This window comes from Strix aluco, chromosome 1 (assembly GCF_031877795.1).
Source record: "Strix aluco isolate bStrAlu1 chromosome 1, bStrAlu1.hap1, whole genome shotgun sequence".
Classification (NCBI taxonomy): Eukaryota; Metazoa; Chordata; class Aves; order Strigiformes; family Strigidae; genus Strix; species Strix aluco.
In genome coordinates this window covers 40,605,332-40,619,791 of record NC_133931.1, presented here as the reverse complement: position 1 = coordinate 40,619,791, position 14,460 = coordinate 40,605,332, and the positions used below count along the sequence as shown (strand labels likewise).

Here is a 14,460-nt window from a genome sequence, read left to right as displayed (position 1 = left end):
TATAAAGTATAACCATGCTTGATCCAAGTCTTGCAAGTCTATGAAACTCAAGTGATCTATCCTGACGTTATACTTTCTATTATAGTTTTTTTTCTCAAAGTGAGAGGTTAGTTGATTGCATTGTAAGCATGACTCTTAGTGAAGCAGTACCAGGTCTCTTTTCTCAGGAGCTGATTATGCCAGAAAAATGCATCACATTTTTCTGTGTTATGGACTGCTGCTCACTAGGGATTCTAAGCTTTTTATCATCAATTTAATTTCACTTAGAGCCACAAGCAGTACTGTGGCAGGGGTCCTGTCAATAAAAGACCAGATCTGCTGATTTGTATCTCTTAAAGCTTACCCTTCAGTAAAATGCTGTCTTTTGAGAAAAAAACAGATTCATGTGCTACTGTGTTTTATTTATTTTTACTATACAGTTCAAGCTAAACAAAACCTGTTGCAAATTGAAAACTTCCATAAAGTCAGTATGGGTTTCTCAGTAAGTGCATCTGACCGACATATTTTGATAAAATTTACAGGAATTTGGGGGAGGAGGACTTCATGTGTTGTGCTTCTAGGAGAGTACAGAACATCTATGAACGCTATGTCAGAGCATCCAAAATGCTTTGAGATGGTTATAAAGTAGGGTGGCACCTGTAAAGAATTAGCTGCATTGTGTAATACTAATGCCTAAGGAACTAGATTAAATTAACTCTCAAGACTCCTGATGTTTGAATTTTTAAAGAACTTAATAAAGACATAATTTGGAGTAACAGTCAGTACAGTATATCATGTCATTAAGCAGCAGCATTGTAAAATTTAACATATGTTCTAAGTGAAGATGCTTGGAATTGCTGCTTTTTTAAATTACTGGTTTTTAAAATCTGTTTTCAAGTGGGCCACAAGTTACTGTAAACACTTGGAATTTGTTCTTGTTTTAGAAAAAGCTATCAAAATGTACATAGTCTTTAGTCCTTTTGTCTGCCTTTTCTATTGGAAGGGATCTTAAAAGTATAAGATGAAACAACACTTTAGTACACAAGAGAATCCTGTAAGTTATTGAAGGCGTAAGAAAGAACATAACAAATTGTGACTTTTGGCAAAACTGTATGCATGCAGTGTTTTTTCTCTTTTTTAAAAAATAATAATCTTTGAATCTTTCTTGTCAAGCAGTTAGACAATTCCTGTAGTTAAAATAATCCAAACGCACTTAGTGTACATGGCTCTAATTTCTTTATTGCAAGCTGTAGTTTTTAAGAATGCTAAGTGCATTGCATGCCATAAGCCTTTTCGATTGCTCATTAGTGAATTGTAATTTCACACTTCATTTAAAATATTCTTAAACATTCTCTCACAGTAAAAGGTTTCACACAGTAATTAAGAGGCCCAGTTAACAAAGTCTGAGAAGTCTGATTCCCTCACGGGGAATGATCTTGCTGAATTGTAGCATTTCAATTAACATGTTGAAGTTTGCCAAATATAAATTCTTATGTCACCGTGACCCAAAATATTATTGCATGGTGAAATATATAATAATTTTCCCTCTCAGGGAGGGCTAATAGAGATATCTTTTATATTTTTGCCTCTTTCCTTGAACAGATTGATGATGAGCTTTTTAATCCAGACTATGTGGAAGTTGATCGAATCATGGATTTTTCACGTAGCACAGATGATAATGGAGAGGTAAACAAAACTTCCAGTGCATTTGTAGGCATATAGACATTGTGTTTAGAATTTATTTTTAGAAATGTGAATGTATTAAACACTTCAGAAGCTACCAGCGTATATGCATGTAGAAGATGAGAACGTATTTGAGAAGGACTTGGGGGTATTAGTGGATGGAAAACTGACTATGATCCAGCCATGCGCGCTCGCAGCCCAGAAAGCCAACCATATCCTGGGCTGCACCAAGAGAAGTGTGGCCAGCAGGTCGAGGGAGGGGATTCTCTCCCTCTACTCTACTCTCATGAAACCCCACCTGGAGTACTGTGTTCAGCTCTGGGGTCCCCAGTATAAGAAGGACATGGACCTGCTCGATTGAGTCCAGAGGAGGCCACAAAGATGATCAGGGAGCTGGAGCACCTCTCCTGTGAGGACAGGCTGAGAGAGTTGGGGTTGTTCAGCCTGGAGAAGAGAAGGCTCCAGGGAGACCTCATAGCAGCCTTCCAGTACTTAAAGGGGGCCTACAGGAAAGGTGGGGAGGGACTTTTTGTCGGGGAATGTAGTGATAGGACAAGGAGTAACAGTTTTAAACTGGAAGAGGGTAGATTTAGATTAGATATAAGGAAGAAATTCTTTACTATGAGGGTGGTGAGACACTAGAACAAGTTGCCCAGAGAGGTTGTGGATGCCCCATCACTGGAAGTGTTCAAGGCCAGGTTGGACGGGGCTTTAAGCAACCTGATCTAGTGGAAGGTGTCCCTGTCCATGGTGTGAAACTAGATGATCTTTAAGGTTTCTTCCAACACAGTCCATTCCATGATTCTATGAAAACATTGGCTAAGATAGCAGTTTGCCTGAAATAAAGGGGTTCCAAACTTCTTATAAGTTACCTAGATCTAAAAAAATACAAACCAACACAACAACAAAAATTCCTCTGATGTGCAGATCTAAGGTGGCACTTAATACTGTAGAAATATGATGCCCTTGCAGGTAATACAGAATTTAAATGAAAATTGCAAGAATCTTAGCTAAATGTCGTAATAGTTTAGACATTATTTAGACTATCTCTTGCAGAAGAGGTCCTGAATTCACTTTCTTACTCTCTAATAGTTGTTCTGCAGAACAAGATCACTTTGTGTTCCAGGAGACTCCTTTTTGGTCCTGGGAAAATAGAAAGCTTCACTGACGGTGTCAGTGTTACCATACTGCTCTCTTGGTGAATGGTGGTGTTTGGGTTGCCTGCTGGGAAGTTTCTGATGACACTGACAAGAAAAAGACTGGACTGTTTAAATATGTGGGAAAGCATAGAAATTATAGAAGTTGGAAAACAAATGTTGTTTTACTTCTAAATTTTAGTTTAACCTTAGTGATTTCAAATGTAATGTTGTGCTTGTTTTGGTGGTAAGCCTGCATTCCCTGTGTTCTAATTTTACTTCGTTAGGTTGTCAAGGTGTCAGCCTGCAGTTTGCTTATCCTTTCGGCTGATTCAGATATTTGGGTCTGGTAAAGCTTTTTGAATTGTATCTAGCCTGCAGATCTCCTGTAAAAAAGATTATACTTTTATTCTTTTTAAATTGTGATGTAATTTCATTTTTGTCTTGACAAAGCCTGTAACACATTATCTGGTGAAATGGTGTTCGCTTCCTTATGAAGACAGCACTTGGGAGCTCAAGCAAGACATCGACCAAGCTAAGATCGAAGAGTTTGAGAAACTGATGTCTAGGGAGCCAGAAATGGAGCGTGTGGTAAGAATTGGCTCCGTATAGAGGATTTTATTTGAAAATAGTAAAGTAATGTGGTCTTTCAGAAACCACTAATGGGATTTGCTGTATTTGAAACAGGAGCGACCTCCTGCCGATGACTGGAAGAAATCGGAGAGTTCCAGGGAGTATAAAAACAATAACAAACTCAGGGAATACCAGTTGGAGGGAGTAAACTGGCTTCTTTTCAATTGGTACAACACGTACGTAAAATATTGCTTACTGCTGAACCCTGCTTTGGAAAAGCTTTTACAGTCTATTTGAAACAATAACCTTTTAAAGTAATCTTATGAAGTGAGGTTTTAGAATTATTTACATGTCTCATTTTTTGCTGCAGGAGTCATATGCAAACTAATTTTGGGTGGATAACAATGTTATTTAAAACATGAATATTTCAGACAGATTCTCATGTCAGGTGCTTTTGTGTGTATATGTGTGTTCATGCTCACCCCTGCTGCCCCTTCCTCCCCCATGGGAACTTGAGAGGTACATAAAATGGCTATATCCATGCTTATTGCATCACAAATTATAACATATGTTTAAAATGCAAAAATATTATGATGTCTTTTCAGTGTAAACTTGCCATTCTAGAAATTTCTATTCTATTCAGTTCAGCTCCTTATTGATTTCCTATGTTGCAAGTTAGGAATAAGACATTCAGACTGTTTTTATTCTTGTTTTCAGACGAAACTGCATTTTAGCAGATGAAATGGGGTTGGGAAAGACTATCCAGTCCATTACGTTTCTCTATGAGATATATTTGAAAGGAATCCATGGTCCTTTCTTGGTTATTGCACCGTTGTCCACAATTCCCAACTGGGAAAGGGAGTTCCGCACTTGGACAGAGTTGAATGTGGTTGTGTATCATGGGAGTCAAGCAAGCCGGCGGACCATTCAGTTGTATGAAATGTATTTCAAAGATCCACAGGTAAAAGCTCTTGGTGATCTTTTTCTTTTCTCTTTTTTGTATATGCTTTACTGTTGTTAATCTAAGCATTGATTAGGTTTTTAGTAGTGATATAGTAGATTTTAGCTAATAATGAAATGAAGGCATATGCTCTAATAAAGAGAGTGCTTCTAATAGTAGCCAAGAGATCAGCTGGAAATAGAGGGGGGCCAAGAGTTACAGAGATGGTGTGACTCTTGTTCAGTTTCATTGTTTCATACAAGGTTTTCATTATTTTGCGTTCCTGGAGAGGGCTGGCAGAAAAGATTCTTAACGGAGAAACTACTTTAATTGGAACTAAGCTTAAAAATCAATCTTTGCCTACCATTCCAGGAAAAGACCAGCTTGCAGAAATTAAACTTGATGCTTCTTTGTCAGATGTTATAAGTCAGATATATTTTGAATCTGTGTTACTGCACTCATGTTGAATAGTGCTTATGAGAGGAGGAGAGCAGGTACAGAAAAGACTGGGAGTAGAAATGGAAAGGTGAAGCTGTAAAGAGCAACAGATTTCTATACTTAAATGCATGGCTTTGCTCACAGTAAGCAAACAGGATTGGGGAAAAACAATGTGCATACATCGAATGTTATTGCAAAACAACAGAATCCTACTCACTTAAGAGAAAAAAAGTGGAAGTTCAACCTGATTTGATGTATTGTGGAGTATTCTTTTCAGCTGAGTTAAAGAAGTGATAGTGGTGAATTCATATATTTAGATTTTCTGTAAAGCATTTGATTTTATGCCACTGGATATTTTGATTAATAAACTAGAATGGTATGAAATCAATATGGCACACTTTAAGTGGATTTAAAACTGGCTAACTGATCTTTCTCGATGTAATTGTAAATGAGAAATGATTTGCATTTCCAGCATAGTTCTTCAGGGATTGGTTCGTGTCCATGAGCTATATAACACTTTTATCAATGACCTGAAAGAAAACATAAAATCATTACTGAGGAAGTTTTCAAATGACACAAAGATGGGGAGAGTGATAAATAATTAAGACAGTTCATGGATGCAGAGTAAGTTGTATTACTCAATAAACTGGATCCAAGATAACAATACTCAGAATAACTAAATATAGGGCTATCTGTGGACAGGGAATGGAGATGATTCTTACAGTAGGGACAGCTCGGTTCTGGGAAGGCTGTAAGCCAAATGCAGATCCTTTTGTGTCATGACACACGACCAGTTAAGCATGAGTTCATACTGTGAGACTGTGGTTAAAAGGGCTAGTGTAGTGCAAGTGTGTAGGAGGAAAGAAATCTTTTTTAAAAAGTTACAGCATTCTTCTCTTTGTCAGTAATGTAGTGGGTAGTCCAGTTCTGCCTAGTTCTCACTTCCTGTCCTCAAAAAGAGCGTTGAAAAACTGGAGTCCTTAGAGCAAAGCTATGAGAGTGGTTGTGAGATAGAAAATACGGTTTTACAGGGAAAGATCTGAGTAAAAACTGTTTTGAAGGTGATGATCTGGTATAGTTGGAAACTGCCAATGCTACGTTAACGGTTGGACTAGATGATCTTCAAGGTCCTTTCCAACCTAGATGATTCTGTGATTCTGTGACTGTGGCACAACTTGACATGCCATTAGGGCAAACAGAAATAGAATCATGTACTTAAATATAGTAGAAAAACACATAGTAATTTATAGAAGTTACATCTGTTTGGCCTAGGAAATAGCCATTTTCTCAGCAATTTATCAAAGAAACTTTCAAATCAAAATCATATGCACCGTTGTTAAAAGAAGATTGATTTGAATAACAGTTGCTATACTGAGGTCTAATGGCTTATATTCCTTATGATGATAATCACATTTAGCCTCTTACCTAGACACATAATACATAAATGAACTGGAATGGATTTGTACTTTTTCTGGTTTAAAAATTATTTCTTATCAGAGATAGATATTTTGTATTGAATTTAAAAATTTGGGTTTATACAAATACTGTTTCCACTGAAGTATTTTTTTGTGTTAAAAATCATGTATGTTTGTTATTTAAGTGGTGTTTGTTCTCCACATGTTCTTCCCCTTAGGATGCAGCAATTACATAGCATGGAACCTGAAGAAATGTCATCAGAAAAATGCCACTTACTGTGCAGATTCTTAGTGGTTTTTTGGCAATATTGTTTCATTATCTAAAGGCAACTAAAAGGATCTAAAGCAAGATGCTGCAGAAAGTTTTGTTCCCCTGTTGCCATATTCTTAACTCTCCTCTTGTAATGACTACGGGAGTCATTTGACCCCATTGCGAATAACAACAAAGCCCTCATGGCACAGAAAAATGAATCATTTTCTGCTAGCTTTGCTCCCTGAACTGGCTTAAGAGGTGAATCAGACAATTGCCATGGTTGGGGATAAAGGAGAAGTGAACTTGTCCTTTTGGTGGCAGCTAGTTTAGATGTGTCATGAAATCACCTTCTGTGTTCCATTCTTTGTAAGGCTGTGTTAGCTGTGAAACTCATGATAGAAACTGAATTACAAGAAAAAAAATTTCTTCATGTTGTGACAAAAAGAATCCTCACGTAGTGTTCAGTCTGGCATCCTGTACCGTACCGTCAGTGGGTGTACGTTGGGGATGATAAGCGAGAGAAAGAAGGCAGGCTTTGGCAGTACCATTTGTAGTCCCCTTGCCAAACACATCAACCCAGACATCAGCATCTCTGGCTTTTTAGGTCTTAACATGAAAAGAGGCCTCTCAAGCTGAGTTGTTTCTCAAAAAGACATTAAGAAAGCCTGAATGGCTTTGAAGGTCAATAATAAGAGCATACGTAAGAAGCACCTACCCCATCTGCAGTAGTGTGATTTTCAGAGTCAACACCAGTAACCAGAGTCAAGTTGTTGTGAAAACCTAGAGAGCAGTCAGTAGCAAAATACATTCCTTCAGTGGTGTGACTTCAGCATTAAGGACACCATGCTAACAGAGACATCCCTTCCTGCCTTACTGCTTGTGAGGGTCATGTAGGGAAGCCTGTTGTGGTGTTCTTGAGCAGTATAACTGAAAGATTCTTCTAGGGACCTTCCCTGGTTGGAATATCTAATAAACCAGTTGCTTTTCTGTGTATTGTACCTCTGAGAAAGAGTTCTGTTGTAAGATCAGGAAAACTATATATGCCAAATAAAATTAAAGACAGAGCCCTGCAAAAGAGTTGGCTTGTTTGTGAGGGAAATTTACTTCATAGTATAATGAGGACTAAAAAGAGAAACCACCTGACTCACGCATAGAAAGAGAGTACCTTGTCCTTGGTTGGTTTTAACTCATAATAATGCTATTGATGTTCAGGACTTTTCCTGTCTTATCTGGTTCATTCCTTTTGGGCTCAGTGGGTGTTGACTTAAGAGTATTTTCTTGTCTGCATGGTTTTCTTCCTTGCTGAGAAGCTACTGAGCTATGAACATATCATCAGCATAGGATTACCTCAGATTTCTGCAAAGAATGGTTAGCGTGCAGCAGTTTAATGCAGTATTTCAGCAATAGGGACTCTCTTTCACCGAGGATGACATCAAATTGCATTTTACAAACTGGCTGCGACTTAGTTTTCCAGATGCCTTCCAGCTGTAATTGGTTAACATGTACATTCCTTGCATCTGTTCTCTTGTTCCACAAAGTGGAGGCTGAGGTTGGGGGGAAAAGACCAATATAGGGTCTGGAGGACAGGTCTTATGAGGAGCGGCTGAGGGAACTGGGGTTGTTTAGTCTGAAGAAGAGGAGGCTGAGGGGAGACCTCATCGCCCTCTACAACTACCTGAAAGGAGGTTGCAGAGAGCTGGGGATGAGTCTCTTTAACCAAGTAACAAGTGATAGAACAAGAGGTAATGGCCTTAAGTTGTGCCAGGGAAGGTTTAGACTAGATATTAGGAAGTATTTCTTTACAGAACGGGTTGTTAGGCGTTGGAATGGGCTGCCCAGGGAGGTGGTGGAGTCCCCATCCCTGGAGGTGTTTAAGAGTCGGGTTGACATAGTGCTGAGGGATATGGTGTAGTTGGGAACTGTCAATGTTAGGCTAATGGTTGGACTAGGTGATCTTCAAGGTCTTTTCCAACCTAGATGATTCTGTGATAATAATGTTTCACAGTTTCCTTTGGTGCAAAGTGTATCTTTTTAGAAGTCCACTTCTTACACACATCCAGTTGATCTTCTCAGTTTGTAATACACCAAAACAATTCATGTCTAATTGTTGTGACTACCTCTGTTGTATGAGTTACTTCCAGAAGAATTTCCCAAACAGAACAGGAAGCTGCTACCTATTAGGAAGATTTATTTACTCAAATGGAAGAACTTCTCTGAGTAAATGGAAATGAAATTCCTGTGGTTCCAACATCAGGGAACTTCTTTTGGATGCCACACTGAAACAGGATAAATTGATTCCTAGTTGCCTAAGAATTCACCTGTGACAATGCTATAGGTCACTTTCCTGATAGTTTCTACATTTAAATTTCTCAAATGTGAAATTAATGGGATTACTTAGGGATTCTTTCCCATACTTCCCCAGGTGTTGGAGGCCTGAAACTGTTAAACAACATCATTTTCCTTCTAAATCTTTTTGAGAGCTCTTGGAGCTTTCTGCTTGTTTTACTGCCATGTTCTTCAGTGCAGCATTTGACTGTCTTTCAAAAAATGTGAGCTCTTGTGGCAAGACCACTATGCATATTTTAATGTGAGATTTAGACAGCTTTAAATACATAACGAAGGGTCCCTCTTACGATTTTTGCTTCACCTGGATGTGCTGCTTTATGTAGTGATCATTTTAGAAGAGCGCTGCTTGCTGTAGTCATGAGGTTGCTCAAGGAAGTGTTTTCCTTTGAAAGAATCTCCTGGGCTGCATTCTTGTATTTTCACAGTTTTATCTGGCTCATGAAAAGGTTACAGCATTTCAGTTTGCTGGCTTTCTAAACTGCCCACTTAGAGAGTATCTTCATCTGCTGTTTGTTAGGTAACTCCTTTTCTCTCTGATAAATGTTTCTGGACTATGCCGCGAGAAAGCACTGTTGAGCAGGTCATTACTTCCTCTGAAATACTCTTGATGTACATAGGCAGATTTAATGCTGAGTTCAGGATATCAGGTTTCCAATTATTTTATTGAGTCAGTAGCCAGTTCTGATCCCCACAGTCTGTAGAGGATTATATGCAGGTCACTTATAAAAGGATTCAGACTTGCACATGTTTGAAGGAAAAAATGATCACCTTACTGTAAAATACCTGTTTCTTTTGAAATTTATTCAGTATACAACCCACAACATAGTCCTTCTTTGAAAACGTAGACTGGCCTTGAACTTGTGTGAGGCCCATCCTTAGAGAGAGAGTGTTCCTGCACAGACCCAGTGCCACTGGAGATACCAAGTTACATTTTAATTTGCACAACATTGGGAGGAAATATAGCATAATGTCAGAAAGGTGTTTATTTCATGATCTTAAGTAAAGTTTATTCAGTGGTTTTTTTGAAACAGAGTCTTAGTATCAGCCCTGAAAAGAAGACCCTAAACTAACCAAAAAAATAGTGAATATGGTGCCAGACATCAAGTAAATTGTCCTATTGAACTTTCCTTAACACAAATTTACAAAAATATCGAGGAAGTATATGCAGAGATAGACATTCTCCATATAAGAGTTCAGAGATTTGCTGCTTTTCAAAGCTGTTCACTAGAATTGTAGGTGTTTTTGTTACTTGATGTCTGCCAGGAAAAATTTACTGTTTAGTGGGAGCAAAATATCCTAATAGTCATAAAAATGAAGCCTTAATGTACTTTTGGATTATTTGGGAGGAGCATCACATACCTTTGATTTAAAAGAAAAAAACAAAATTCTCTTGACAAAGTCTGTAAACCTTATTTGAATATTGCAGCAATACACTAATGATTGAAGGCATTAGTGTTATCCCTATGAATTATGACTGAAATACTCATATAACATCTTTGTAATGAAGATGCAGTGATTCTGTGGGCCTTTTTACAGGTTTAAAAACATAGCTAGCGTGAAACCAATAGTAAACTTAGACATTTGTATTCCTTCATTGATAGTCAGCAATAATAACTTCTTTTACTTAAAATATCTTGCCCATTGTACTGTGCTGTATTTTTAAAGCATTAATTTTGAAGATGAAACAAATGTACTTTGTTTCTTTGCCAGGGAATTTACTCTAACTTTTGATGTTCTTTTTAGGGTCGTGTGATAAAGGGGTCCTACAAGTTCCATGCCATTATCACAACATTTGAAATGATCTTGACTGACTGCCCGGAGCTGCGTAACATTCCATGGCGTTGCGTGGTCATTGATGAGGCCCACAGGCTGAAAAACAGGAACTGTAAGCTTTTGGAAGGACTCAAGATGATGGACCTGGTCAGTGTGTACATCTCTTACATTTGTGTCTTCTGTATTTTTATTATTCCTGATTTGTGGTTTCATCAAAAAATAACACAGAAGGTTTTCCTTCTCAAGTAAAAGCATCAAGTGCTAAGAAGAATGAGGGAATGCAGCTCAGAAGGGCTTTAAAATACCTGGAACCACATTCATACCTTGAATTTTGGAGTGCTGATGTTTTAGAAGTCTCTTCATTGATTTAGACCAAGAATTATGTGGATTCTGTTAAGAGAACCAAGATAAATTTGTTCTTCCCTTTCTGCCTTTTCATGTGACTTACTCCATAGTCACTTCTTCACATAGACCTTTCTTTAAAGGTATAATGTGTCAGGTGGCCAAATACAGGTGTGAGAGTTAAACTGCTCTGCGTTAATGTCAGCTCTAATGTTACTTTGTTGTGTGGCTCTAAGGAGCTTCTTTCAGACTGGCAGGAAGGGAAAAGTGAGTTGGTTTCTGATGGTTACATAAATACATGTTATGTTACGTGCACAAAATACATACATTAAGCACACAGAGAAAAATAAGATGATTGTTTTTAAAGACACTTACTGTTTAAAAGGCAAAATAATTTGGGGGGGGAGGGGACTGAAGATTCTTTAAAAATGTGAGAGGAATGCAGTCATGCTGAGTTAATACCTGGAACGTAAAGCCTCTTATTTCTGATAAGAGGCATAAACATTAGCTTACACAAGCACTGGTGGCCTATAGGTTACTTCTAGTTTCTTTTTCCCTGTTTGTTAAACAGTACTTTTCTTGAAGGAACCTTGAGGCTTAACGAATGAAAGTTTGTAAAAATGCTGTATACAATTTATTTTCCTTATTATGGTTGCTATTAGAGGAAGGTCAAGCTGATGCCTGTAAGCTACAGATGGAGATACAGGACTTCTCACTTCAGTTCTTGTTCTACTACTAAATTCATGTTTGACATTGTTTAATCTCTCGGGGCTCCTCCTCTAAAGCAGTATGCAGCTTTTCCTCTTGTCTCTGCCAGTCTCATGCTCTGTTGTGTGTAGATGGAAAGTAGGACTCTGCTTCAGGTTCCCTGTGTTAGAAACTGACACCCTGAAGAGATACATGTACTGAGATCTATTGGAGGTGTAGTAAATCGGTGTATTTATACTTGAAGGGGTAGGATAAGTTCAGCTGTTACTTTGCCATTTAAAGTTCATTGTATTTGTGAAAGAGTTGGAACATTGTGGGTTAGTAAAATCTCTTCTTGTATGCGGAGGACTTTTGAAGGTGCTTAAGTAGTGAAGTATTTTTCTGGAAGCCCAGAATACTAGTTAGAAAAGTCTTGAAAAGAGCTATCTATATGTAGTTGGGGGAGGGGAGAGGAAGCAAAGATGAGAGATAAATATAGGGGAAAAAAGAGAGGGGTTTATGTATTTCTCCATGGAAAATGAATTTAGATGGATTCCTAGGCAACTGTTTCTTAACCTTTCAGGAACATAAAGTGCTGCTTACTGGAACCCCTTTGCAAAATACTGTAGAAGAGCTATTTAGCTTGCTTCACTTCTTGGAACCAGGTCGCTTCCCATCAGAAACCACATTCATGCAAGAATTTGGTGATCTGAAAACTGAAGAACAGGTAAACTTCTCCTGCACACTTACGTTTCTATTTAGATACTGCGAATTTATCCATTTTATTATATCTGAACTTCATTACTTGTTTTTACAAGCAGTATCTATTTACGTAGTTTTATCCCTGGTTTTTTGTTTGTTGAGTTTTTTGCTTTTGACCAAAAGTCATTTTGCCTTATCAATGTTTTTTTTAATCCTTTGTCCATTGGTCATGCAAAAATGGGGAAAGTTTTCCCTTGTTAAAATGTGATGTTTAAAAATGGGGGTGGAGTGTCTTGTAACAGTTGCTAGATGAAAATACTTCTTGAATTGCTTGTTCGCTCTAAGAGAATTAACTTGTCAGTTGACATTTTTCCTTAAGCATCAGTATCAAAGTGAGGGGACTGTCCTCTGTAACTTCTGTGCAGTTAACATCTGAGAGTTTTATCAGTGACTTCTGTGCAAAGAGGAACATATCTGAAACCTAGTTTAGCAAGAGGCCACCAAATGGAGGGAGATTTTTTTGACTGACTTGGAAACAGATTTCTCAAGCTGTCCAATAAAAGAAATGCTAAATCAATGTAAAATGAAAGACTCTCGGAGCAGCATGTTTTAGATCTAAAATGTGAAAGCTTCTGATGATCATATATAAAACTTACTCTTCTTGTATGTATCAAAATGTTTTAAAAAGTCACTAGGTAACAGTCAAATCGCCTTAACATTAGGAGTTAACTGAAGCACGACATCTTAATTTATACACCTTAATTTGGCCCTTTGCACCCTCTGATAATCTAACTTCATGATTGCATGCATTTTTGCGTGCAACTTCACGTTGGTTTTGTCTGAAAATTCAATTTCTGGCATTTCTATCTTTTGAGTGCTTGAATTTGTTAACTTTCTTTAAGAGCAACTCTTTCATAGGTAGTAGTCTAAATTAGAAAACAGCTCTCCCCCAGCGCCTTACCTCTTGGAAAAATCATAGCATGTCCTGGGGGAATCATAGGATATCTTTCCACAGATTGTGCAGGCAGTTGCATGCCAGTCAGGCTGGACTCTGACCTGATTGGAAGTGAGCCAGCTCTGATCCAGAAGCCATGTAGTCCTGTTAATACAGTGTTTGAGCTGGAGTTAATATATCCTAACTCTCAACATAGCTTTTGTCTGGCCAGCTTAAAATGTCAGCAGAGCAGAGCTAGAAATTTTTTAAGCCATACATGGAAATATTATTAAAATAATGCCATCATCCATGAGCAGAATTGGAGCCCGGCTTGCTTGGGCCAACAAGTTTTGGAAGAAGTGCCTTCTCTGCCAACACACCATTAGACGTTTTGAAATGTGATTTATCTTTCAAGTGATGGAGAGATTATGTGTTAGTGAATTAGGTTTTCTCCTTCATTCCTTGCAATCCTGTTCCGTAATAATTTATCTTCTTTCTCTTGAAGTTGCTTTATTATTAAGAGAATAATGTAAATTCAGGAGAAAGTGTCTTTTGTTTATGTTTCTGCTATACAGTTCTGCATCAGGAGATGTTGAACAATTTCAGGGTAAATTATCAGCTTTTCAACACTGAGCTCATTTGTACTTTGATGAGAGGCAGCCTAAAACAACCTAAATGTCAGTCTTTTTGTATATGGAATATTCTTGAGTTTTTTGTGTAAGGGGACTTTACAAAACCTTGCCAAAATTTAGTAAATGGTTTTTTTTTAAAATTGATGTTTTCCCCCCCCTTCCCTGCCATCTAGGCCATGTCTTAAAGTATATGCTGCAGAACCTTGAGACACTAAAAATGATCAGTGTGTTAAAAATTTACAGAAATAAAATGTTTTCGTTTTGAGACCAGACCTAAATAGTTTTCTACTTCATTGGATGTCAAAACTAAGGAAATAAGAAAAGCATTAGAAGCAGATATATGGAGGGAAAAAGTAGCATTAATCACTGTTGTTTAGTGGTTAGAAGTTAACTGTGAATCTTGATTTTTACCGTCAGATATGCTTATATAGCTGCACTTACTTAGGATTAGTTTGCATGACTGGTGTGCAGTGCTGTCCTTGTCTAGAAGGATAGTTCTAAGTTAAGTGTTTAATAACATTCACTAAACAGAAGTGATGCACACTAAAAAAATTACTTTAGAAGTGTATATCTCACTGACTTAACATGGAAAACTCAGTCTCTAGGTCATTGAGGAAAGATGATTTT

At 37.7% G+C, this 14,460-nt stretch overlaps 1 protein-coding gene across 5 annotated transcripts in view; it reads left to right on the top strand.

Annotated features, from left to right (window-relative positions):
• Window positions 1–14,460, top strand: part of CHD7 (chromodomain helicase DNA binding protein 7) — a 133,430-nt gene that overhangs the window by 93,645 nt on the left and 25,325 nt on the right. For all 5 annotated transcript variants that reach the window (XM_074818577.1, XM_074818558.1, XM_074818567.1 and 2 more), the window contains 6 exons: window positions 1,582–1,665; window positions 3,252–3,389; window positions 3,486–3,607; window positions 4,089–4,332; window positions 10,507–10,683; window positions 12,149–12,292. In XM_074818577.1, the coding sequence (XP_074674678.1) occupies window positions 1,582–1,665; window positions 3,252–3,389; window positions 3,486–3,607; window positions 4,089–4,332; window positions 10,507–10,683; window positions 12,149–12,292 (909 nt within the window). The remainder of the gene's footprint in view (window positions 1–1,581; window positions 1,666–3,251; window positions 3,390–3,485; window positions 3,608–4,088; window positions 4,333–10,506; window positions 10,684–12,148; window positions 12,293–14,460) is intronic.